The sequence below is a fragment of the Ammospiza nelsoni genome, chromosome 17 (assembly GCF_027579445.1).
Source record: "Ammospiza nelsoni isolate bAmmNel1 chromosome 17, bAmmNel1.pri, whole genome shotgun sequence".
Lineage (NCBI taxonomy): Eukaryota > Metazoa > Chordata > Aves > Passeriformes > Passerellidae > Ammospiza > Ammospiza nelsoni.
Window position 1 is genome coordinate 7837630 of NC_080649.1, and position 27154 is coordinate 7864783.

The 27154-nt window shown below is 41.9% G+C and overlaps 1 protein-coding gene across 7 annotated transcripts; it reads right to left on the reverse strand.

The window, feature by feature from the left end:
• Window positions 1–181: 181 nt before the first annotated feature.
• Window positions 182–26118, reverse strand: TMC5 (transmembrane channel like 5). Of its 7 annotated transcripts, none has more exons than XM_059484256.1 (24): window positions 26072–26118; window positions 24520–24604; window positions 16403–16564; window positions 15713–15897; window positions 15231–15335; window positions 14411–14503; window positions 13553–13652; window positions 12879–12954; window positions 12313–12561; window positions 12016–12167; window positions 11337–11481; window positions 10634–10789; window positions 9944–10110; window positions 9226–9304; window positions 8764–8861; window positions 7037–7132; window positions 6372–6447; window positions 5646–5779; window positions 4349–4522; window positions 3879–3957; window positions 3455–3550; window positions 2305–2406; window positions 1966–2011; window positions 182–1146 (listed from the first exon to the last, which is right to left on the reverse strand). In XM_059484256.1, the coding sequence occupies exons 3-24, from the start codon at window positions 16474–16476 to the stop codon at window positions 899–901; spliced, it is 2730 nt and encodes a 909-aa protein (XP_059340239.1). In that variant the 5' UTR covers window positions 16477–16564; window positions 24520–24604; window positions 26072–26118; the 3' UTR covers window positions 182–898. The 7 variants fall into 7 exon arrangements, with proteins under 7 accessions (XP_059340239.1, XP_059340236.1, XP_059340238.1 ...); XM_059484258.1 differs by lacking the exon at window positions 182–1146 and adding an exon at window positions 1607–1627; XM_059484253.1 differs by lacking the exon at window positions 3879–3957.
• Between the last annotated feature and the right edge of the window lie 1036 nt (window positions 26119–27154).

Sequence of the window (27154 nt, forward strand, 5' to 3'; positions counted from 1 at the left end):
TGTGTGTAAAGTTTGTCCTTTTCTCTGTGCCTGTGGTGGCTGGCTTTGGGTTGTCTCCAGCCTAAATTATGAGCAAGATGAAAAGATGTGCCTCTTCCAAGAGCAACAAGGCAGGAAAAAAACAGGCACTAGTAGAAAATGAGCTAAACAAAACAAGACAAATGATCATGGTGGTGGCAAAGTTGTGGTCTTGAATAACCAGAAGGTGCATGAAATCTCATAGTCATGTATGATAAAAAAATAATTTAAACAATAAGTCTTAGTTGTGTTACTTCCAGTCAATCCTTTATAGAAAAAGACATGTAAAGTTCCAGTTTACAAGCAATAGTTTTACACAGATGAGAATTTGATAAGTAGACACTCTTAGTTCTGATGGCTTCATCAAAGCTACTTTTAAGTGACTAATAAACTGTGAAAATGGCTCAGAAAATGAACTCGGTTCACACAAGTTATTTCACAGCCATTATAATGTCTCAGTCTTTAAAAACAACTGCACTTTAATATACTTCTGTTTATTTAACCAATACTGTAGATAAAAGCTGATAAAACAGGTAAAACAATATAACTGTTAGAAAAATATTTTTAAACATACAACTTTTATTTACAGTTAGGCACAAGTTCCCCAACAACACACGGTCAGCTATGGAGGGAGCCTTATTGCATGGAGGTGATGCCAGTCCTGAGGGAAGGCTGTCACCAAACACCACTGCTGCAAAACAACCCCAACAGGGGGATAGTCCCTATCACAGTAAAAATCCGAAGTCCCAACACGTTTTACAACCTGTTCTTATATTTTTTCCTTCCATTTAGATGTAAAAAAAAAGATGTTTGAGAGATTCTTTTATCATTAGTGCAAGAGAGGATGGCTTCCTGCAGCAGTGCCCTCACTGGGTGCTGCTCAGGGCTGGAATCTCTCGCTGCCATTGCTGCCCGTGCCGGTTTGGGACTGGAATCCCCTGCTGCCATCGCTGTCCGTGCCTGCCCGGGGCTGGAACCCCCCGGTGCCATCGCTGTCCGTGCCTGCCCGGGGCTGGAACCCCCCGGTGCCATCGCTGTCCTCCTCCAGCGCCGCTGCCCGGGCGCGCAGGGCGAGCGCCAGGGCCCGGGACGCGCCGGGGCTCCGGCCGGGCGGGCTGGGCTCAGCGCCTGCTCGGCACAAGGCAAACAGCGTTAGAGGGAGCAGCCTTAACGCCAGAACGGCCCCTGCTCTGCAGGGATCTCTTCTGTCAAGTTTTTGCAATGAAGTTACATGGAGTTGAGACTGCCATGCAAGGTCCCATAGCCTTATTTTACCCTGAGCAGGATGATGATCTTGGGACTCTCCCGCCTTTCACAGCAACACGTGAAGTCTGTTTCTAAACTGATTTAAATTTCTTGTCTGTCTGTTGGGTGCTCCTATACTCTCTAGTACACAAAGGCTGGTGGTCAGTCTTTACAAGTCACCACCAACACAGAACAAGCTACCAAAAGGCACAGTCTGTAGAAAAAATTCACCCCACAAGCCCAGTTGTAGGGGGATAGAATATAAGAAAACAATGATAGTGTAGAAAGTAATCTTACCCCTAAGGAGTTGCAGCTGGGCCAATTATCAAAGATTAGGAACAGGCCTGACTTTAACAGGACACAGCTGTAAGCAATGAGAAGAAGAGGGCCATAATAGAGTGGGGTGGGAGGTTGAGAAGGAAACTGGAGTCAGTGGCTGCTTTGAGAAGAAGAAAGAGTCAGTGCTGTGAGGAGCTGCCCATGAGAAACACCAAGAAGGTATGGAACTTTTGTGATAAGGAGACAGCAGTATGGAACCCCTGCAATAAGATGGCAACACCCAATCATTTTGTTTTCTCTCTACACAAGATGCTAAAATGCTGTGTCCCTGACTTGCAGCTGTCACACACTGTGTCTGTACATCAAACATTTTTACTGAGCTGAATTTATAAAAGTTTCTTGTGTTTCATCTTAGTTGCTTACCTGGTGAAAAGTCACTGCTGCTTGAGATCTCAACAGAAAAGGGATGCTGAAAACAAAATTCACAAGCAGATTTAGGTCATGGTTTCCCTCCTGTGTGTGTTATCTTGTATTTGAAAAGATACCAGTTATCTGTAACCAAACCATATTCTGCAAGTCTTGAGCAAGTTTGTGATTATGAGTGTTCAATAGCTGTTCTGATCACATTTTTATATCTGTTCAAGTCAATCTTTAAAGTTATTTTCATGCATACAGGACTTTGCCACACATACACCCATCACCTATGCCACACCCCAGGTTCTATATAGGGGAATCTACATTTCCCTCTTTTGACCATCTCACCTCATTGTGGGATGTGTTTTGGTGTCTGTCAAATGCCCTTTCTGGGTAGCCTGGCACCTCCTGGGCAGGTTGCATGGATGGGTGGTATGAAGAGGAGCGTCTCTGAAAAACAGAGTTTGGCATCAGCAGTCTGTGATCTGGCTTCCAGCTGTGACTGTGTGGTCAGCACTGCTCATCTCCCTGCTCTCAGGGAGATGGCCTTTCTGCTAAATCCACAATGAGATCATTCTGGCATCTCCTTCTGAAATCTGATCTTAACAACTACAAGAACATCCACATGTGGGAGGTGACAAATCTCCCTCTCAGGAGTCCCACTTGTGACACTCAACACAGGCACATGTTGTCTGAAAATCCCTAGCACATAGAAAATGTCCCTCATATTCAGCTTACCTCTTCACAGTCAACATTTATTTGTATTATCACACACATATTTATAGTTAACAATATCAATTATCCATACTTGGTTTTTATTTATGTAATCATTTTAATGATAGACAGTCATACAGGGGGATTTGGGTTTTTGGGAGGAAGGAGAGGAACCTACCAAATACTTTTTCTCTATCAGTATTTAGGTCAAGGAGTTTTTACTCAACCCATATAAAAACACCAGACAGCACCTATATGTCCACATTTTAGCATTAGTTTGATGGCTCAGCAGGCAGGACTGCCTTGAAAAATAAATTCCAGTTTAGTTATCAGTGTTGTATGGGATTTAGAAGGGGGTTAGGTCAAAGCACTCAATTTTACCTCAGCTGAAAATACCCACAAATCACAGCCCCCTAAGGAAATGCATTGCTGGGGAGGAAGGCAGCCTCCTCCTTAGCCTAGGCAGGGTTCAGGTGTGACCAAACCCTCTGATGACCATCACTGCACATGAACATTAGGAATGTTTTCTTGAAGTTTCATAACCATAAATTATATCTGGTGAGGGTAAGGACTTTTCTATGTCCAGATTGAATTCCAACCTGGAACAAATAATTAGGGAACTTTCACACAGCATCCTTTTGCTGTCTGGAGTTAAGTAGCAAGCATTTAGATTAAATTTTAAGTATAGCCTTTTCCCAAAGCAGCAGGCTGTTTGCACAGCTGGAGGAGCCCCATGGACCTGCCCCAAGCAATTAAACAGCAGCAGCTGAGCAGTCAGACTGACCTGCTGGCCTCTTCCTCCCAGGCCAGACAAGCTTCTTCTCTTTGCCCTTTGCTCTCTTTGTAGCTTTTGGAGCAGAAACTTCTTATCTTGTCCTGCCTGTAGTCAAGATATATTTGATCATTAGCTGGAATGCACTAATTATCCTTGAAAGGATCAAGGCCTGTAAGTAACCAGTGACCAAAATAATTCCTTCTATTCTAAAATAATCTGTCTACAGAGGGAGCTGCAGCAACACATCTTGAAGATAAAATTCTTTTGCTACAGCTCTTTGTGAGTTAAATTTCCCTGTAACTCCCATGAGGAAGGACTCCCACCCTCCTTTGCACAGTTATAGGAAAAACAGGTTACAGCCCCACAAAGCTGGATGAGACAATCAACATAGAAGCCAAATTATACAAAAGATACAAATGAAAGCCAAACTTACATTAATAATTTGGTTATGTAAGAGTTTGATCATGGTCTTTCTTGCTTGTATTATTTGCCAGTAAAGATAAGTAACAATTCTAAACAAAACAAAATAAAAGGTCCATTATATGAGCATTTTATTCTAGTCAGTGTCTAGATAGAAATGTATCTTGTTCATTTTAACCCATTAAAAGACTTATATACACACATCTCTGTACACACACACAGAAAATAGATGTACACAATTACACAAGGAATGGCAAACACATGGATTTGCCTAAAACAAGGCAAATGCATGAAATTGCTTAAAACATTATTTTATAAAAGACCCAAAAATTTGTGGACTTGTATTCAAGATGAGAGGTCATTTAAGTGAGAGAACAATACAAGATGCATTTCAGATAACAAAATAACATAGAATGACTCTGTCATTGCCAGTTTTTTCCGCTTAAGGCCTTTTTCTAGTTCTTTTCATTAGCAGATACTTACAGTACAACAGTAGAGATGATGAAGAAGAAAAGTTCACTTGCAATTAAATTGTGGTAGATCCACACTACCCATTTTGAGGCAGTGTAGCTTTCCAGTGTCTGTATCCACTCATCAACTGCAGCATACATGGAAGGCAAACCTCTGAAAGGGCCACATTCTTCTGAAGGCTTTAACCTGAGAGTGTGGAAAAACAGCTACTTAAAGCTTTGTATGTTAACCAGCGAATTAGTTAATATTGTGATTTTGTACATCAAGATGCTCCTCAGTTTTCTATAGCCCTCTAATGTCTTTGGACTCCCAGGGTACTTCCATGATCTGTATTTCATTTTTAACTTGTGTTCCTCTCCAGCCATTAAACGCCCACTCAGACAATGCAGTGAGACATGAGCCCTTGCTGCAATGGATCAGCACCAAGCCCTGGAAGCACAACCTTGACATAAATATAACCTGTCAATCACTGTAGCACACACTACAGGAAATTGAAAAACTGGATTTTTTTAACATTTCACCACAAGGTGAAATCATTTCACCTTGCCTTCAGGGACATGAGTCACTGCAGATCTTCAGTAACAACAGAAGGTGGTAAAATAAGACAGCTCATTGTAAGAATTATCATTGTCAGGTAGACTGAAATAGGAAAGTGTTTGCTTTGAAACTGAACCACTCCAGACAGTCTGAAATTCCCACTTGCCCTCAGGAAATGATAGCTCTGACAGCTTTCATCCCAACTGATTTCATGTGTCTCACTAAATACTGAAATCACATTGCTGACTATTGTCAAGAGAAAAGTGTATCCATGCTGCCCTCCTTCCTGTGGCCAGAGTGACACACACAGAACCAAAGCAGCTTTGAAATACTGGTAACAACCCAGATCCATTACTACAGGGTCAGCCTGCCTGCAGAAAGAGCCTCTGAAGTTCAGAATTAATCCAGGAGCTGACCTCAACTAAGTTTTCCCAGGTGTTTCTCTGCTGCAGACCCAGAATCACCAGTACTGTAAGTAAGCTGGGAACTAGGACTTGGTCACAGATACTTTTTTAAGAGGAGGAAAAGTAAAATTTTATGCCTTTAAACAGGAATCCAAAATGCAACTTTGTTTCTCCTCCTGCTTCCTCATGGGACGAGTTACTCAGTGAGTCACATTCTCACAAGCTCACAGAGCAGATCTTGTTTTCAGAGCACAAAACAACTCATGAACACCTGAAACCTTCCACCAGCAGTTAATATAACTTCTTTTATAGAGAAATGCAGATCCTCTGCCTGGTATCAGGTCACACAGCACAGTGATCTTCCATACCTCCAGACAGTGACCCCAGTGACAGACAGGACTCCAAGGAAGGAAGGACAAAACAGCAGGAAAATGAAGGATGTGGTCATCTGAGCAGTTCTCCAGACTTCACGAGGGGGCTGGCAATTCCTCATCAGACTGACCTTTAAAGAGAGGAAGGTGCTTTGGAATGCTCTTACCTGCCACTTCAGCTTGGTTTAAGACAATCTGAAATTGCTGAAATAGCATCTATCAGAAATTTCCAAGACCAACTTTTATGTGAATTTGATAGATAGAGTGTAGTTTTATAAAACTTCAATAATATAATCTTAAAATAGTAAGAAGCAAAATGAGGTTCTGATGGGTTCTTCAGAAGTCTGCTGGGTAGAGTTTGCTTTTGTAGCATATGCAAACTCATGGTTCAGGGAAATTTTAATCCATCTTTCTACCTACAGCTTTGTTTTTCTACATTCAACACTACAAACTGCTTCATGACCTAACAAACAACTTCTCATCTGGTCATACTACCAAGACAAACAATTCTGAAAAGAAGACATTTCCACCGTGATCTTCAGCTAAATCACCCTGCTTACACCTAAATAACTTCACAGAGGGGAGTTGCTGGGGAGTGACTGAGAGGGCAAAGTCACAGCCACAGGCTAAATGTCTATATTGACATATGCACTTGCCCTCTGTTAATTCTCCTGCCTTTAATTTTATTACTTTATTATGATGAATACATACAAAGTTTGTTACCTTTTTCACAAAAAATACTATAAGAAATGCTATCATCTGGATACCAGGCAAGAGAGGTGAGAACAGGATACCAATCCTACAAGGAAGGATTTATAGGAGAAAAAAGTTACATCTTCACTAGTCACCATTCAGTTCTCAGTGCACTGAAAGCAGAAAAATACCACAATAACTTCATATACAGATAGTGTGGGATTAGTTGGAAATGTGATTTTGTTACCCTTGATCCTCTAACAGTAAGTCCACCTTTGAAAATACGCAATTTCAAACACACATATTATGTACAGGTCTGCAGAACCCTCTTATAATTGGGGTAACATACTCAATTCTTGGAAATCAAGCATCTTTTCCAGTATTTAATACTGAGACTATTTCATCACGAACATCATTCCAGTGAGGAAGTAAACAAAACTCCAGGATATTCCTACAGGAACTCATCAGGTTTCTCCCAGACCAGGTGGCCAGCAGGTAAATTACTGACTGAAGGTATTGTTACTTTGTTATACATAATTACTTTGGCAAGTCACAGTCCCTACCAAAGGCACTGAACAGCTCATCTCCCAGTTATTTATCCTGTTCTTTCTGGGAAACACCCACAAACAGAATAAGATTTTTTCCATGATAGTTCTACATGCAAATGAAGTTTTGGCTGTAAGTTGAACACTTACCAGGTCAAAGTCTGTGCATAGATCAGATCTAAAACATTTCGTCCTATATCAAATTCTGGCAGCCCCAGGCTCACACAGATTGTAGTTCCAATAATTCTGGGGAGAAAGAAAACTATAGTTCAACATCAATTGCTAAATGATAAAGTCCTCTGTAGAAATCCCTGTAAATGGCCTTCTGAAAACAAGCATCTGTGACAAATTATTCAGAGGCTGATTACTGTCATGCAAAGGAGCCACAACTTGTTCATTAGACAGCGCAGCAAAAATGAATCAATTTGGCAAAAAAAAATCCTGTAAAACAAAGCAGGGTTGAAGTAAGACCTAGTACATGTTGCACAAAACTGAGAGAACCAACAAGGATTTCTTACTGTATCAGTACATATCTATACTATAGTAACTACTTGTGGCTTCAAGAACAAGTATTCTTCTGCTAAAGCAGCTGAAATGGCAAGGGACCTCAGAACAAAACTGTAACAGCTTTTTCAGGTCATGAGAATTTTAATCATTAATAAAAAAAGTGAAATTTGTACACTGATACTCTTAATGTACCCTCAAATACATCCTACTTCAAACTAACTGAGGTTGCAAGGAGCTGAAACAGACAGGTGAGCAAGTACTGAGAGGATTCCTACTGAGGACCAACAATCCCTTTTAGTCACCTCAGTTTTCCTGAGCTGGGGAGACAGTTTTATGCTTCTTGTAGTGAGAGCAACAAAGATTTTGGTAACTATCACATCTTGATACCACCTTATCAACTGCATCACCAACAGAGCTGGGCTTTCAGGAGGTTACTCTCAGTACAAAATGTTAAATACAAGCAATTGTACTTTGAACCTTTCATGTCTACGTCAGGTGCTTTTGCCCAGTTTATGGGAGGCCATTCATCACAGCTGACATTGCAGTTTTAGCTCTGTGACTTTCTGCTGGGAGGTGGTTTCCTACTGAACACAACAAGAACAGGAGGATTGCAGTACACTGGCAAGAGCTGTAGAGGAAAAGTCCTCAAGAACTTCTCAACATTGTCTTGTACAAATTAAAGGAGAAGTTAACAAAGCCCTACCTTGTAAACCAGTCTTGTTCAAATCATGGGCAGAGAGCAAACAATGGATTTCCTACACAAAAGTATGGCCAGGGATCTAAATGCTCTGCAGAGCTGGCAAGCATTTCAATATTGCCTAAGCCATAAGCAATGTTTGGCACTAAGAGCAACAGATGTCAGAAGTAAATTACTTTTTCCTTACATCCACTTCACAATACTTTCTCATTTATCATTCTGCACACTTCTACCTTTGAGAGACTCATTATATGCTTAATAAGACTGATAAAAACAGATTTAAACTTGTGGGCACTGTAGTGACATACTGAGAGGGGAAAAATCACAGTGGGTACACCAAGGAAAGGCAGCAGTGTGCCCATGCTTGTGCAGAGAAGATGGATTTGTGCCCGAGACAACTGATTGTCACCACAGTCTCAGGAAATCCATGAGAGTAGAATGTGGCTTCCCCCCTGCATGTGTTTCCATCTCCAAAGGGGAAAAGGACACACTGACCTCCTTCTAAGGAGGAACAGCAATAGACACAAGGCATGTACACAGAGACTGCCTGGTAGGGAAAATCAAGGAAACTTCATGGCCACAGCCATGCTTCTGCTGGACTTTTCTCACATGGAGAAAACAGATCATATCTTTGGGTAATGAATGAAAAGGAGATTAGAAAAGTAGAACTCACCTTCGTAAAAACTCTCCAAAGAAAGAGCCAAGCAAACAAAATATGAAGTCAACTAGAACAAGACGATAGATATCTTGGCCAACCAAAGTTTCCCAGCACTTTAAGAAACAGAAGAAAAAAACCAAATCAAACTAGAATTTAAAAATTATGCTATTGTTCCCAAATGCTTGGGTATCTGAAACTTAATCAAAGATCTGAAATCTTGATCAAATATATTCTAGCAGCCTAGCAAATCATGGTTGACTTCCCAGTGAACAATGCTGCCATCCAGCTGAGACTTGAGCTGGGCCATTCATTTTTTCCTACTGCTGATTTGTCTCAAGTTGCTAATAAAAATTGTTAGGGTAGGAAACTCAGCTTCCCAAGACAACACACATGCTCCTCTTTGCTGAAGCAAGTCTCTTATCCAAGTGGTTCCTAACCTGGCACTGCAAGTCAGAGATTTGTGTTTTGAAACTTTACCTGTGACTCTGAGGTAGCCACGATGTTCAGCCAGTAGTAGCACAATATTCCAACAATTGAGATTTTCAGGATGATATTTCTAAAAAGAAGAAGTAACAGTAACTGCACCAACAGCTGGTCCATACCTGGAGGGAGTGATGGCAGGATGACCCCTGGTCACACTTTTTACCTCCTCTTGGCACTGCAGAGTGCCAGGACTAGCAGGAGCTCTCCTGGGAGCTCAGGTGTGGCATTGTTCTACTGTCCGGGCAGGAGGGGAGCTGGGCATGACAACCTTGGCATAACATCTGCTTAACAGGCTGCTGGCAGGCTGTGGGGGCTCCTCAGGGGAGGGAGGGCTGAGGGACAGCAGGGGTTGGGCCGGGTAAATGCCAGGCATCTGTTTTTAAGTGAGATTACCTCAGTTCTCTCTCTATTACCCTTCCCTGTCTGGGGAGGGGCCAACAGCCATGAGGCCGTCAAGGAGTGCTACAGGCCCAGGTCACAGTGCACCCAGCTGGGAGGGAAACCATTCCTCACCCTCATGCACAGATATAACATCCAGAAGATCATGAAAGACAAAAGGTCATGATGACAAGAGTGTACAGAAGCCTTTGGAGAAGATGAATTTTCCTCCATAGCTCCCTATTCCCCCCACACCACCCAGACACAGCTTTGTATCAAAAACAACTCAGACAACTTCAGGCTGAAAGCACTAAGAGGTGGCAGCAAGAAATACCTGACAATAGTGACATATATGTGCTGTCCAGGAGTCTGAAACTTCTCCAGGTGCCCAAGCCAGGAGAAGAGGAATGGGACCAATGTGTTGAGGAGAGACACAATCACAGGTAGCACCAACATGGCAGATTGTCTCTGTAGATCATTGCTATACCCTTTCATAAACAGCTAAGAGAGGAAAAAAACATAATGAAACAACCCAGACTTAGAGCCTTAACCAAAATGCTGTCTCAAGGTGTGTCCACAGGGAAGCCCCCTGGCTCACCTCCCTGATGTTCTCATGTTTTAGGGGCCCATGAGCAGCAGCACAGTGACCCTCTCCCCTTCCCCTAAATTATGTGGGACCAAGGGTGGGAGCCCCAGCCCAAATGCAGCTCCTGGGGAAGAAGGGACAGGTCCTGCTGGGGCTGCTTCTTGCTGTTTCTCACCAGGTGCACTGTCCCTAAGCTGACCATGGGCCCAGACAAGCAGCTGCTGGAGAGAGGAGGGAGATTTGCTCAGGCTCCTCAGCTCCCTCACTCTTGCCACAGTCCCCAGTGGGGCAGGCCTTGTCAAGCAGCTCTTTAGGGCCAGCAGAAATTGTGTGTGCTCTGGCAACAACAACAACAACTCTGTCTGTGCTCCTCATAGCGAACAGAGTTCACACTCAGTGTGAAATACCTGTGTGGAAAAATGCAAATTCTGGCCTTACCTCGAGGTTATTAATGGAGAGGAAGTAAACACCAGCACAAGCAGCTACTGCTGTTGCCAGGGAAACAACCCAAGCAAGGAGATGAGTAGCAATATGAACAAATCTCTCCATCACAGAAAAAATTACAACTTCTTTGTTTACTTCAGTGAGATCTTCCTGCAAAGAAACAATTTCTAATATAGAAGTTTTTTAGTCAATAGCACAAGGCAAAACTTGTTTCAGGGCACTACCAGAGAAACTGAATGAAAGATTATTGCTCTAGAAGATGGGCAGAGTAATATCCTAGGAACATTTACTGGGCAATTTTGTGTTCCTATCTTAGAAGTCAAGTTTCACAGAAAATATTTCCAGCCTGCCTTTTGTTTATAAAATAGTTAAATAGCAGGAAGGAGAAAAAACTGAATAAATACTCTGTATGGCAAATATTTAATAGTCACAGAGACCTGTTCAATAGAACAGAAGCACACAAATATTTATATGTAGCTCAATGAGAAAAGGAAAACAAGCAGCTAAGCCAATGCCAGGAGCTCAGACCAAATGAAACTCAGGAAGTCAGGAAGATTTGAATCTCTTAGGCACAGGACTAGCATACTTGTGTTACTCTGCCAGAGACTTGTATGTGCACACACAAATTTGTATGCACAACTAAGTCTCCAACAGAATGACTCACACACATTAGTTGTATACGTCCTGTGGTTTGTACCTTTATCTGTGTGAGGAGATTCTTCTGTTGCAGCTTCACAGCTTCTTCATTAGTTATATTGAAGTCCCAAGTACAGAGCAGCTTGCTGGCATTCACAGAGGATGCCTTTGTTAGCCTAAAGTTACTGGAGAAGAATCTTGCCATGCTGCAATGAAAATTAAATTGGTCAGATGTGTAACAGGGAAATTCATCAAGTCTGTACACAGGGCAAGGAGGGAGATTTGTCAGTTTTTCCATCCCATCACAAGTTTATTGGACCTATATCAGAGCATGTCACATACAACAATGTGGAAAATAAACTTTAATGTAAGAAACTCTAGCATTTCCATCTCAAGATTGTTGCTGACAATCTTTACCTCTGTAAGGCCACATCAATTAGAAACAATATTAGGAGCAACAGCTTACAAAAGGGCATCACAATATTCCCAGTTTGAAGTGGGATTCTCTGTATGTCCTTCACTATTTTGCAGTTATTTTTAATTTCTGTAATAAAGGTTTGATTCCTGGAGACTGTCTTTTTTGAGCAGAAATTTCTACTTAAACTCTACACCTGTAAATAAAGACTTACAGAAACATACTCAAGTCATTATTACCTCGAACTGGGTGGAGAATGGGGTTTTTTATTGTGTGAGTATTTTCCCCTTAATATAAGAGAAACAGAAATTCACAGTCAATTTACCTGAACAACAAGATAAGAAAACAGATGACAAAATATATTCCAACAGTGAAAATATAGGCCAGCTGCATGTTGTAAGATGGACCATTCTCCACTTTACTGATTGTAGCATTGGTGTAAAAGCCATAGTAGAGAACTGTTTGTTGAAAATAACCCTGAAAAGACAAGGGACATAATTCAGAATATTTGCTCTCACCTCCATGGTAGGAAGCATCATCATCTGAAGACAAATTACTGGAGGTGGGAGCTGTCCTATTCCTTATCATGAAATCAGAGGTACGATTAAATTTAAATACTTACAGCTCCAGTGAGCAGCTCCAGGCCCGTGAATGAAAGGTTATTTGGTTCTGCTGCCAGAAACTGAGGAATTGTGATGAAACCAAAGTTTATGAGGAATGAGAAGATGTTAAAATTTAGCAGCCACTTCAAGAAAACAAAATAAGAAAGAACACTTGTTCCAAACTCAGCACCAATGATCTTCAGACTCTTGTGCCATGGCCGCAGTTGTTGAAAAAAATCTGAAAGGGCGTTTCCAAATCGCCGAAATGACTGCAGGGAAAAAGAGGAGAGGCATGAATCTCAGCAAGCAAACAGGACTCGACTTCACATAATAAAGCTTCACATTTAAATGTTGCAGTTTCATTTTGATGTTCAGAATGGATTTGCCCCACTCCATGCACCATAAGGTGAACTGGTGCTCCTAAGTGCTCCTGCCGTGCAAGGCATTGTTAATGAACACTGCAGCAATTAACTGGATCTTTGGTAGGTAACATGAAGCAAGACACCAGATTTCTCTGGAGGCAGTGCTAACATTGCAGCTAGAGTGGTTTGCTCTGCTGTGGCTGACAGAAGTTTCTGGCACTTACCACTCCCGGTGCTCCCTGTGTCCACTGAGCACCACGATGCCGTGATTTTTTGGTTCTTTCTTTCAGAACTTTGTTTCTGTGGAAGAGCAGGGCAGGGGTGACAAGCATTATAGTATGAGTTGTAATTGAATCAAGAAGCCAAAGAAGATGCTGCAAATACAGTTTCAGCTCTGTGCACATGAACAGAATTAGTACAACATGGAGATGTTCTTACTGGTTCATTTTATATCAGCTGATACCTTGGCTCCTGTCCTTGCTATGACAGCATGTTCTCCCCCCTCCACTAACTCACACTGGCAGCAGAATTTACACATATTTTGTAAGGAGACAAAAGGATGGTTGAGATCATATGGTCTCTTCTCCATTTTCAATGACCAATATCCAAGTTTGCTTTGAAAATAAATCTCAGGTCATCATTTATAACCAAATCTCAGGACCATGATATTCTGTTTTATATTACTGTGAGAGATTCTTCTTATTTCCATCATTAAATTATTTTCTCTTGCAAGACATTAACTCTTTAAGAATGCATAAAGTGGCAAACCAAAACTCAGCACATGGCAAACTCCCATAGTTGATAGCTAGATATAAATGTTTTTAAACATTTGCAAACATTTACAAACATTTGCTAGAAGTAAATGTTTTTAAAACTAAAGACAAACTTTTATTTTTACCTGATCTCTCTCTTTTTTCTCATGGTCTTTGGCATCTTCTGGATTGCTTTAATCCTTTCATTGCTGGACATACTTGCAAGACTTCCAACTAAATCTTCCTCTGCATCAAACCCACGCAAAAAACAAAATTTGGGGATGAGAATACAGCAATTTTTATACACAACCTGAAATTGATATAACAACATCCCTCATTTACACTGCTACCAAGGTGTGTAAGCTGAGACTTAACTATTTTGCCCAGAATATCTTCAGCTCCCTCAGAACTCTAAATCAGATGCAAGTAGTCCAATAATGTTCATACAAAGAGCTGCCATATAAAGGAAAATTAAATACTGACAAAACTCCAAGATTCTGGTCCACTTGATCATGTTTGATAGTTACACTTCTATCATGCTACATATTGACTTGAAAATTAAACTGTTGCTTTATTTATTCTGTAATTTTAGTTTATGTCAGTGCTCCTACTTATCACTACCTATTCCACAGACACACATCTCTGACCTGACAATCAGGCTGCTTCTGGATAGTTGGAATTTGATGCTAATTCTAGGCACAGTGGCTGAAAACAATCTATTAGCTGGTCAAACAAATTCTGATAAAGAGCTTAGCATTTCTTTCTACAATTTAACACCTTCATACTGCACTTAATTTCATTTGTCATGGGATTTGAGTGTGTTAGGAGAGCATAAAAGATTAATCAGTACCATAACACAAACCTAAGCTTAGGTTAGGTTTGTGTTATAGTACTGATAACCACAGAAGGGCTGAACACAGTTCTGGTGAGAAACAGAGCAGCATCAACCACACCATCCTTGTACAAGACACTGTCAAATCAGATCCCCTTATCTAGACCCCCACCTTCCCTGCACACTGGATCTGCTTCAGGCATGCTGGAAGAAGTCATGAAGATCTCATCGGGGGGCCTTCGGTTGCGTCTCCGAATGAAGCTGTCTGAATTGAATAACACACATTCCTTAGGAAGCCCAGAGACTCCTGACAATTTACTTAAGAAATTCAAATTTCACTTTGACAAGAACAAGGTAAAAGTGTATCCATTAATCTCACTAACTTCATACAAACACACTCCCCCACTCACTTTCCTGGTTGTCTTTGACAAGCACAAGAAATTTTTCAGATAAATGCTGGAAGAGGGGCTGAACCCAGTCTTCATCTGTCATGGAGAACTCCATCTAACCCATTCACAAATGCACACCTTCACTATTCAAGATTTGCTTCCTAGAAGACAAGCTCTTTCTTTAAAAATCCTTCCCCAGCCTTCAGGGGGATAATTTTGGAATCACACTCCTTCATGCTGAGTAAGTTCTATGTGCCAAATTCCCATTTCCCTGGGACCAAAATGCAGCTGCTCTCTGCACCTTCTCATGCACTTATTCAAACAGGTGACTACACTCCTGAAAAGCATCTGCCTCCCAGCCATGACACAGGTGAGTTTAGCCACAGCTTTCCTTGCCTGGCCTTCCCAGTGAGATAATGGCCAGTCCCAGTGTCACATCCCAGTGTGGAGCTCAGCTCACTGATGTGGAAGGACCCCACTTTTGACCCCTTTTATTATGTGAAGGTATTCATACCTGAACAAGAAGGCTTTAAAATATTCATTAGTATTATTTTATGGAGGGCAAGACTGACATGCAATATTGTGATGCACCACAATCCTTACCCTCTGATCCACTGGGAATTCCATGAGTGTAGGGATAATCCAGCATATAGGAGGTAGAATGTGGGGTGTAAGTCAGTTCTGGCTCAGGCTCAAAGGAAATATTTTCTTTAAAGGAAATCAGAGTTACACAAAGCTGCAAACTGCTCTGGGTTATTTACAGACACAGAATGCCAAGCCTATGACAAAACACAGATCTAGTGCCAACACAGCAACCTAGTCCCTCAACAAAACTCCCATATTCCACCCCAATGTACATCTTAGTACTCAACACCTTACTCAGTCCATACAAAACAATATTTATCCATCTGTTAGTACAACAATCCCTGAATTGCTAATAAAACACATGAACTGTTTAAAAAAACCATAAGGCTGAAAATATTTAGAGAGTAGAGCTTCGCAGAGCAGCAGCACTCCCTCAGGACAGAGCCAAGTGTTATTTGTTCCAGGCATTCTCTAAGCTGGTCACATGAGAAATTACATACCTGTGAAATTCCCATATGGACTTGTGCTGGGTAAATCCTGGCTGTAGTCAGAGCCAGGGCCCAGGGAAACCATTGGGATGGCCACAGGGTAGTTCTGCTCCCTGCCTCTGTGCTCTCCATAGTAATCAGACTGAGATGAATCATGAGGAGTTTGGTGAGAGAATGGGTTCCTTTGAGAGCTCCCCCTGGGTAAGCAATGAAAAAGAAAATCCTGACTGTCATAAAAACCCTCAATAGGTATCCTGAATTTGAGTATGTTATAAAACAAGCTATGATACTGAGAGATATTTTGTATTTAGAACTTCAACAACATAATTCTGATTTGGTCATCAAATGAATTAAGAAGCTAAAATTTTCTCCGCCTGAAGGTCTAACTAAGCAGGAATACTGGCTTGGAAGACAAAGATATGCAAGGTTATATCCCATTGTGAAAATTACTGGAGCTAAAAAATATGTACAACATTATGCCATAAATAAATTTAACTAAAATTCATCCAACATGTAAAAAGTAAACACATCATTTCCTTTGAATGCTGCCTTCCTGGTAACAGTTTTAAAAACTTGTCTGAGAATGAAAGCATAAAGGAGGGATTCAAATAAATCCACAAATTAAAACTCCAGAGAAGATCTTCTGCATATAAATGAATATTTCTTATGGCACAGTCACAGAGCAAAATTAAATAAACTCACCTTCTATCAATTTCCAATGTCTCTGAGAAGTGGTAGTCTGGATTTTCAAAGGCTTCATTGTAATGATAAGACATGGCAAGTCCTTGGTTTGAAGGATGAAATGCTCTTTATATTTGTCTCTACTGCTTCATTAATATGTTAAAAGGATGACTGATTACAGACCTGATTACAAAACAGATGCAGGTGCATAAAAATTAAAAGGAAAGAACTCCATTTTAGCAATTTAGAAGACTCTACTAAAAAATAATAGGAACCAGTATAAATCAGCAGTGGTTTTAACTTCATCACCTCACCATTGGGAAACTGGGGTTCACCGGAAATTGCAGGTCAAATAGGAACTCATATTTCTCTATAGTTAGGTCTCTCCAAACCTACAGAACTGCAGTGCCACAGAAGTTTTCCCAACACTAATGAGGCCAGGATTTAGAAGCATGTCAAAATATTGAGAAAAAAATAAAGTTCTCTCTCTCCTCCTTAAACAGCAAAAGCCAAATACACAAATTTTCTCCAAAAATTTAACTCCATTTCCAAAATGAAAGAGGAAGTGAAGCCTGCCCTGTTCCTTGCTAGCAGTGCATTTCTAAGTTTTAGTTGTGAATAAGGGACTTGAGGGACTGTGGTTTTGTACAGAGCTGACAACATCTGGAGACTCATTCCTAATGAGGACTCTTCTAATGGTTTAATGCTTCAATCCTTTAAATAGGCCTGGTTTTAGATTTTTCATAGACTGCTCCATTTTAATCTTAAACAAGCCAGACTTAGAATTTGTTGAATGGGAGTCCTCATGAGCCAGTAAAAAGGGAATGTTACATTAGAAGAAGAGAATCCAAATTAAGCAGGCAGTTCTTGCAATTAATCAAAAATCATACTCAAAATAAAAAAGGAAACTATATTTAACATTTCTTCTTAAAGGCACCATGTAAGTTTCCTAAGTTGGCAAGCTATTCCACAGCAGGGAAGGGAAAAATAAACAAAAAAGGGCAAAGCTGGTAAAACCCATCTGAACCTATTTTTATTTCAGCTCCATTCCTAGAAAAGCAGAGCTGAATCTTCTTTAACAGTAGAGTCTCAACAAACTTTTTCATTTGCAGTGGATTTTATTTGTGATGTAGCAAAGGAAGTATTATATGAAAAGTAGCTTCAAAATGGATAATTATAAGGTGTCTAGTTTCTGAGGCCTTTTCAAAATCTTACTCTGCCAAAAGAAGCTCTTTAATGAGTGTTGTGTCATTTACATGCCTTAAGAGCTTGGAACACAGTCTAAAATCCTGCAGTGTGACGTAGTTGTAAAACATTGCCCAGGTTTTGCACCCTGACTTGCAGAATTATGCTTATAAACATGAGGGACTGATTGAATTCAAAGTCCAACATTTGAATCAGAACACTGACTACACTTTGATTACAGCATGAGTAAGGGTGCTCTGAGGCCCAGGTACTCAGCACATCCAGAAAAAGCACACCAGGCAATGGGAACACAGAGTGCATCACCCTGCTGATGCAAACAGGGTGTGATTGCTGCCAAAAAGAAACCAGAAACAATCTCTCCTAAGTGTCAAAAAGAAACCAGAAACAATCCCTTCTAAGTGCCAAAAAGAAATCAGAAACAATCCCTCCTAAGAGCCAAAAAGAAACCAGAAACAATCTCTCCTAAGTGACACTTGTGTTTCTTCAGGCAACAATTTCACACCTACAGAGTGAGGCTCTCAGGAAAGCACAAGTATAGTTAGCAAAGCCTTCTTTCCTCATCTCCAAAAAAACTTAATAAATACCCCATGAATCCAAGGCTCTTACATGAAAGAAATCCAAGGCTCTTAAAAGTCATGAGAAGCTTAAATCTCCTGAAGAGGTAGATTTCCTTTGACAGGAAGCACTTAGCTCTTGGTGATCTCTTGAGAAGTAGCTCAGAATATATCTGAACTTCTGTACAAACCCTTCAGGAATTAGTACATTCTGTCCCTATATTCTATTTAAAAGCATGGAAATGATTCCTGAAAAATAGTATCGTGGTCTTCTGCAAAGACTTGCTTGGAAAACTAAACACCTTCTATAAATGTGGTTTATATTTCAAACTGCAATGAAAAGCTCAAGAGGGAAACATTACTTTCTCAGGGGAAGAAAATTCTGAGACAATTTCCTTTGAAGAGTGTGCAAAATTACATTTTTCTATTTTTTTTCAACTGGTTTCCCAGGAACCCAACTCTCTTGGACTCAGCTATCCAAAAAGCTGGGAAGTTTGCCAGCAGGGCAGCTGGAAAGCTGAGCACTGATCTAAAGAGTTTGCCAACTTGCCTGGTCCTCATTGGAGCTGTAGTGAGCACAGACATTTTGATGGAAGTGTATGGATTGTGCAGACTCAGCATTACCCAGAAGCAAACTGGCAGAAAGCATCAGCCATCCATATCAACCAACTTGCTGACATCAACCAACCAGAAGAAACAGATCAGCCTGGCTGAAAAATCTATCCAGTATTTCTTTCTCTCACTCATTTGAGAGACCTCAAGGCTTATCCATAAAGGCTTCTTCATAAACTCAAAAAAGCCCAAGACAGATTCTGTTGGCTCTGTCGTTATGCACTTTGTTTTCTTTGAGTCTTGTGATGCCTCAAGATCACTATGAAAGGATCACTATGAAAATCCACAGGGATATTTACAGTCTAACACTGAACCTAGCATCTGAAAATTACAGTTAATACATTTCTGACCAGTCACAGCTCACTGGAAAGAGCCCAAAGCAGGTAATGCTCAAACTAAACCATCTCTTTCCTCTTTTCACCCTATGATGGAATGCAGCAAACCATAGTTCCAGGAAAAGATAGGACATTTAGACTTAGTTTTTCCTTTAAAACAATATTAAGAAGGGAAAAACATAGCTGGAAGACAGAGGTTATTTGTGAAAGACAGAAAGTGGGATCTTGACAAATCTTCCCTCTCCTCCTGTGGGTTACATTTTTGGATTTCAGCAAGCAACTTATCTTGCTGAAACAAACAAATCTGTGCACCTTCTCTGGAGTACATCAGTGTTTAAGATCAGTGGGTTTAATGACCATTGATATGTAAATAAGTTAGAAGATCTGTGGAGGGCGGGTGCCTCCCTCTTAAATCGTTCAACCCGGTAATGATACAGACCAGGAAACTCCAAGCAGTGCAGACGCATACTTCTGAATCATCTCCCAGAAAAAAAAAAATTGCCTTCAAGTCACAGATTTGCAGCCTTGACAAAATATTCCAGGTTACTTTCATCCCTTCCTGTACAGGTAATGTTCTGCTATAGACACTAATCCTCATGTAGAATATAATAAAACAAACATGAGTGTCCTGCCAAAACAGCACTTTGTCCTGGCATCAAGTTTAAGGAAAGCCATTTAGACCTTCAAGCTCCTTACCTGTAATGTCTCAGTAAACAAAAGATTTCATTAAGTAAATCCTATTGGCACACATCTTAAAATGGAATAAACACAGGGAATTCCAGAACTGCATCATACATAACTTAATAATGTTGAATGACAGGAATAGAACTCATGGAAGAAGTGATTCAGAGGGCCGAATGTGCTCTACATCCATAAAGATTGTTTAGTTTTGTAGGGTATGACTACACAGGACTTCACTGTTACCCAGGTTTTATTCACGAATGCCTGTCCTGTTTAACGCGTTCCACACATCATGATGATAAAGAACCAGACTGATTTCTGGAAGCCAAAAGTGAGTTTGAGAGACAAGCTGGAGTTTTACATTCCGCATCAGCAGCTGGACTCCAGCACTGATCACTACTCTTCCACTGTCTCAGTTCCAACAGTTTCAACACTTATGCAAGAGACCAGGAAAGGCTCTCAGAAAATCTAAAGGGCTTGTGTACTGACACTAACCAAACACTGCACTGGGGAAAACCTCATCTCTAAATGATGTACTAGCAATGGAACCAAGTGAATCATACACGGAAGCAAAGCCACTTATCTTTACTGCATCTTGCCAAAGTACCCAGCCAGCACCAACAAACACCACTTCTTCCAGGCCTCCCTTTGTGGTTTTATTGAGGTCAGTAAGGTCCACTATAGGAACCAACAGCAACTCTGCTATTTTAGACCTAGAATTCAACTTAGGCAATCTAAATTGTGCCTCTGCTACAAGAGATCTTCCCAGTGACAGATGACATGCAGCAGCATTAAAAACTCTTCTGCTTAGTCTTTCATAGGGAGAGATGAGCAAATTGGGAAGAGAGAGTGACAGCATCCCCCTCACAACAACCATGCTGCTGTTTCTCCCAACAGCTTCCTGGGTCTGGAGCCCAAATGGATTTCCTTGCTACTCCTGTAGTGCAAGGGCACCTACCAGAATGCAGATCCCACTCTGCCATCCCTCAGCTGTTCCTGTAAGAGTGGGGTCCAGAGAGCAGCCAGCCAGAAGGAAGCAGAAAAGTGTCTGTATGCCTCCAGCTGCTCTTCAGCATCATGAGCTCTGCTCCTTATTTACTCTTTATCCATTTTTCTGCCCCTATTCACTTTTTCGCCTTATCCCTTCCATTTAACATTCTTCTTGTAATTCCCTTACAATATAGTAAGACTACAGTACTTTCATGGTGTTCACTTTCTTTGCAAGTTAAATCCTTTGTATCACCTGTGGTTGCTTAGACAAGGTTTTTGGGGAAGGACTGCCAGCTACTTTGTGTATGCAGTGTCCCAGACAGGTTTCTACTTCTTCACCTGAGTTTAGAAACCTGCAAACATGCCCCAGAAACACCGAGAAAATCATTACAATATGCAGATAAATTTAAGCGTTCAGTAAAGTGTTATTAAGTGGAGGCACATACAGTTTTTGCATAAAGAGAGTGGGTGAAAGTTCAGATATTTCATTAATTCTGTGAAATTTGTAGTCCTCTCCCTCGTCTACCACACACATCCCTGCTTCTTCACCCAAAAGTCTCCCCAGACCCAGTTCCTGTGGACTGAAGTACACATGACAATGACTTTGAATGATCTAATCCTTTACCTGAAGGCTCCTTTGAGAGCAACTCTCTGTGTTTGCTGCCTTGTTGCTTTTATTCTCCTAAATCTGACCACAAGGGCAAATTTAATTCATTGGGAAAATCATAAGCACTGAGATATATAGCTACTAAAACTAGAAAGAGCTGAAAAGCAGGAACAGTATACCTGGCAGAGAGAGGCAGGGTTAGCAAGTATAAGAAACAGAACTCTCCATTATTTCTTTAACCCTTGAAAAACATTACCTAGCTCATAATGTGACCATTATGGGGAAAAAAAGGCTGAAGCAAGAATCATTTCATATCACTGCAAGTCAGTCTTGTGACTAAATTTCCAAATTGCAGTCTGTCACATTCTCTGCATTTAGCAGGACTAAGTCTTTGCCAAACAAGTTTTTTAAGTCTATTAACCAACATTAACAGCTACTTGTATTTGAAGGAAATAACTGCTTACAAAAAAAAAAAAAAAAAAAAAGGAAATGAGTACCTGGTTAAAATCAATTTTCAGCTTTAAGTGGAAAGGCAGCCAACAACAGCAGGTCTCTTAGAAGACACTGCTTACTAGAACAGTTCTGACTGAAAGAAAGCAATAAAAGAAAGCTCTGTTTATTCTGCACTTGCAATGGATACCTCTCCACTTGCAACCTGCAAATTGTACTTTAATGAGCAGTATCAGTTGCAGGAGTATCATTCACCAGTTCAAGTGGAAAAGCTTATGAAGGCTACATATATGATCATTTTGGATAATAAACAGGGGTTTGCATACACTCAAGGATCTTGGACTGAAAAAGGACATTGTTCTGTTTGTAGTTTGTGGCTTAACTTCCTGTTACGAATATTGTTGTCCTGTTACTATTTGCACAAGCAGTATTTAACAGGACCCTGAGGGAAAACAAAAAGTATATCTGTCAGAATATTGGGAATACTGGGAAACTAGAACATTGCTAGGGGGAATCAGTCAAAGGAAGAGAACTGGTTTTGTCAAAATCCTTATATGCAGTTTTCAAAATTTTTAACAAATAATTTCACACTTTTTAATTTTCCAGACAAAATGCAGCTCCATTAAAATCCACTGTAGCATATTAAGGGCATATTCTACAATGAACATACACAACCTGTGGACTATACAAGTGGCAATTAGAGACTTTTTCACCAATACCTGAAGAGGACACCACTGTAAAGTTCCAGTTCCTCTTATACCTGCCCGTGCAGCCATTTCACATCACCTCAGCACTTTATCACTCTCCAGGGTAAAAGTCCTTTGTCACTGACATATTTTATGAAAATCCTTTTGCTAGGATTTTTCTCCTAGCGAGAAGCTGAGAGGCCTCAGAAACGAAATGTAAACAATAACTATCTGATGGCTGTGGAATGTGGTCTGGAGATGGGTTTACCAACAGGTGCACCTTTGATTGGTTGCATGTGAATTGTTTTTAATTAACGGCCAACGACAGCCAGCTGTGTCACACTCTGAGTCTCACAAGATTTTATTATCATTCCTTTTTAGCTCTCTGAGGTCTCCTTTCTCTTTCTCTAGTACATAATTTTCTTTTAATATAATATATATAATAAAATAATAAATCAACCTTCTGAAACATGGAGTCAAGATTCTCCTCTCTTCCCTCGTCCTGGAGACCCCCAAACACCACCACAGTCATTCTGACAAACTTACTTTGGGGGGAAAACCAACCAACAATCAAAAAAGCACTAAAAGACTAAACCCAAAAGTAAAAAAAAAAAAACTACCTCAAAATAGTTAGAGATGAATTGCTTTGGGTGGAGCATTGACATATCAGCCCAGCAGAAGTTCCGTTTCAAGTGCATTCCTTATCACCTGCAGCTGCTGTTCCCTCGCCCTGCGCTGGCCGTGCCGCACGGGCAGGGACGGACACGCGGCCTCACCTGCACTGTCGCACCTTGAACGCGGCTCCGGAGCCACTGACCGGCTGCTTCTGCCACAGGAGCAGGGCCAGGCTGCCGCGGGTGGCAGGGCTGGCGGGGGGACAGTGGTGACACTCGGGCAGAGAGGGGAAGCAGAAGTCAGCGCAGCTCCCGTGCAGTGCCACTGCTTTTGCAGGTTTGCTTTACTAACGGAGCATTACTAATGACAGCAGCTCAGCAATAAAATCCAGAACACGAAGACTTGGCTTTTAGGTGTACATTAAGTATTCTCCATAGAAACGTTTCAACCTTTGTAGGTTAAAGAGTAAGTCTGTGTGTTTTGAGGGAGTAACAGAGTGAAGCACCACAAAGAACACGAATACTGGAGCCCGAGATTTTCCCCACCTATTGAACACAAATTCCCGTTACCTGTTGTAACACAAAAAACTCACAACCTGGAAAGCACAGCGCTACATCCATTCACTAGCTAGCAGAACACCCAACACGCAACTTACACCAAACTGAAATGCCACGCTCGAGGCTGTGACCGCAGCCAGGCTAGTGCCACACCTCAGAGACAAGGGTGACACACTGGCTAAATACCTCAGGGAAGCGTGGCCGGTTCTCCCGCGGGACCAGCCCTTGCGGCTGAAGGCAGCGGAAGCTCGGATGTGACCAACGGGCCGATAAAGCTGCGAGGCGCCGTTCGTGCAGCAGGGCTGACACCAAGCCCTGGGCGGACATTCTCCTTGCAGCGAGCAGAAGCCGAGTACACCCCCGACATGCCGCAGTCCGACCCTTACGGTTCCATCACTCTGAATGAGCAGCAGCCCTTTGGAAGCGGCAGCACCTGTCGGGGCTGCGGTGGCTCCTCCCTCCCCCGTGCCGCGGCCCCCGCTCGGACCCTGCCCCCTGCAGCCCCCGGCCGTGCCCAGCCTCTCCGGCACGCAGAGCCCCGGGCTGCCCATCGCTGCTCTTACCTCGCTCCCGGGCTGCCCGCCGGGACGCGCTGCCCGGCCCCGCTCTCCCGCTCCAGGTGCCGCCGCCCCGCCCCGTCCCGCCCCTCCCGCCGCCCGCGGCCGCCTGCGGTCCCCGTGTGGGGGACCCGCTGTGGCCGCCGGCTTCGCTTCCCTTCCCTTCTCCCCGAGCGGGCTGTGCGCGGAAACGCTCCCCCGGAAAGGGGAGCTGAGGTCCTGCTCGTACAGCTCAATAGACATAAAACCAACAAAAACAACTACCCGAAGTTCTTTGCTGATACCTACCGTGCGACACGTTGCTATGTTTCTGTTTAGGCTCCAAGACGTTCGCTCTCCTTCTCCCACGAATTTAAACATGCTTTCTTTTGGCCTGGGATAGCAACACCACCACAATAAAAGGACAGAGAGAAACAGTTTTCAGAAGTTTTCAGACACAGATGCATTTCCTTAATCGCTGGATTAATCATTTGTAAAGAAAAGGAACAATCTTTGCTCACATATTTTTACTTGAATTAAAGGAAGGCTCTTCTAAGGGTGAAAAATTAGTTCATTATAGTGAACTCCAGCATATGCTCTCTAGCATAATCCACAATTCCTGGACAGGGCGTTTAATACCAGCCCTTCCTGTACTCTGTATGCACCAGAAGGAGCTTCTCCTTTAGTCTGACACAAGAGACACTGATTTTTCTTGCCTTTCTCTTTTCCCTTCTTCTACCCATTTCATGCAGAGGTATGAAAAACTACAGACTGGACAAAGCTCCAGCTGAGCATCAGGCAGGGTGCAACATAGAGTAGCCAACAAAGTGTTGGGGTGGTGCTTCTGACATGAATTTCTATCCCACAGCAGCTCAGCAGGGGTGCCTGCCTCACCTTTCCTCACTCCACTGCAGCTGGACTCGGGGATCCCCCAGCACTCTGCAGGCACTGCCAGGGCCCCTCGCAAAGGCCAATGCTGTGGAGCAGGAGCATCCTCAAACTGAACAAGGGGCCAAACAGCCACCACTGGGTGGGCACAGACAAAGCAGGAAGCAGGGTGAGGAGAAGGCTGGCTCTGCTGTCCCACACCTGTGGCCTGCCTTTTTCCTTTTTGCTAATACTGTATAGATTACAGACCCTCAGCTGCTTCTGTGTTGATGTAGCTTCTTATGCCATTTTGGCATATTTTATCTCCCCAGAAAACCACACATCTTAAAACTTCTACCAACCATTCCTAAGTAACTTCTCTGCTCAACAAGACTAAAAATGCAAACAGATGAAAAATACCCTTGTCAGCCTTCGGATTAATGCCAGCAGGGAACTGGTGATAAATCAATCAATCTGCTCTGTGTTCAGAAGCTGTGCTGGTGTAACTGCTGACTTTTACCAAATGACTAGTGCTTTTCCAGCTCCTGAACTCAGTAAAAGATGTTTATCCTGTACCAGACACATTCTACATAGACTTAAGTGAAGTTTTCTAATGCTGCTTTAAGATTAGGTTTTGCCCTAAGCAACATTCCTGGCATGGCTGCAGATCTCCTGCACTGCCCCAGAGCTCCCTACACAATGCACAGGCCACAGCAAAAACTACCAGGGTAGTAAAACATGAGATGCCCAAAATTAAAGCAATCACCCAGAACTTCCCTGAATGCTTAGAAGCATTTTTGAGCTGTGGCATTAGGAAGAGGAACCACACAAAAGAACAATTGTCCTGGAAATGGATGGTGTTACTAAATGTGACCGACCTATCTCCAGCATCCTGGGAAACAGAACATGGCACTGCCTTCCATGCTCAGCACAGACAGAGCTGCTGCTTTAAGGATAAGGAATACTGGACAAATGATATACAAGTGGAACTTACTGCATTGCCTGCATGTGACTGTTGTGCTCTGGTAGAATCATCCATTCTCTCCTCCTCAGCTTGTCTGTCTTCCTGTTTTTCCACCTGGGATTGCTGTGATCCATAAAATTCATTGAAACATTTCCAAGCGTCATAAAAGCTTTCTCAACTGCAAAAAATAACATTAAAGAATGTTCTCACAAAATTCCTGGGGAAGTCAATCTTGTTTCAATTCCTCCGAACTTTATTTAAATTTGTTCTCATGGGATCATTAACACAATACTTCTCTAGAACACAAAGTTTCAGAAAGAGTCTCATTAACCTCAAGTGTATTGTTTACCTTTCCACTTTGTATTCTTCATGGTAAAAAAAGAAACATAAATAAAAAGTGAAACTGCCACCCCAGATGACACCCCAGGGCAGCTGTACCCTATAAATATTTGTATTTAGGGCCACACAAAGCCAGCTCATGCTTGGGTGGCTTTAAGGCACCAGTAACAATGGGTACAAATGCACATTCTCATCCAGCACATGAATCGCACGCTCAGCATCAATGCTCAACAGCATCAAATGATTTTTCAGGAATGCTGCTGAGGGGTTTTATTCTCCATCCCCTGAGTTTTTCAGAATGATCACATGCGAGTTGTTCAAGTGAATCCCATGAAATGTGGCACTCAACCAAGGAACCACAATCACCTGTGCAAATGTGTATCACTGAGGTGTCCAGCTCTGTCACCAACACCCTGATCCTGCTGACACTCACAGGATCAGCCTTTGCTATACAAAAAATCCCACCTGGCAAAAACCATCCTGATCTCTGAAATCTCTGATATCTCTGAAAAGGAGAAGGGAAAAAAGTAATAGGCCTCCAGAGTGACTTATGGAAGGATGAGGGCAAGTTATAAGTTGTTCTCATCAGAAATAGCTAAAAATTAGTTATAGAATTGTAGAACCATCAAGGCTGGAAGATATCTTTGAGATAATCAAGTTCAACTGCCAAAGATAAACCTGCTAGCAGAAAGGCAAGAGCACCTCTATGGTGTGTTTCTTTGTTGGTTTTTTAAGTCATTCAGTGCAATAAGGAAGTTGCTGTGCTTTAATTCC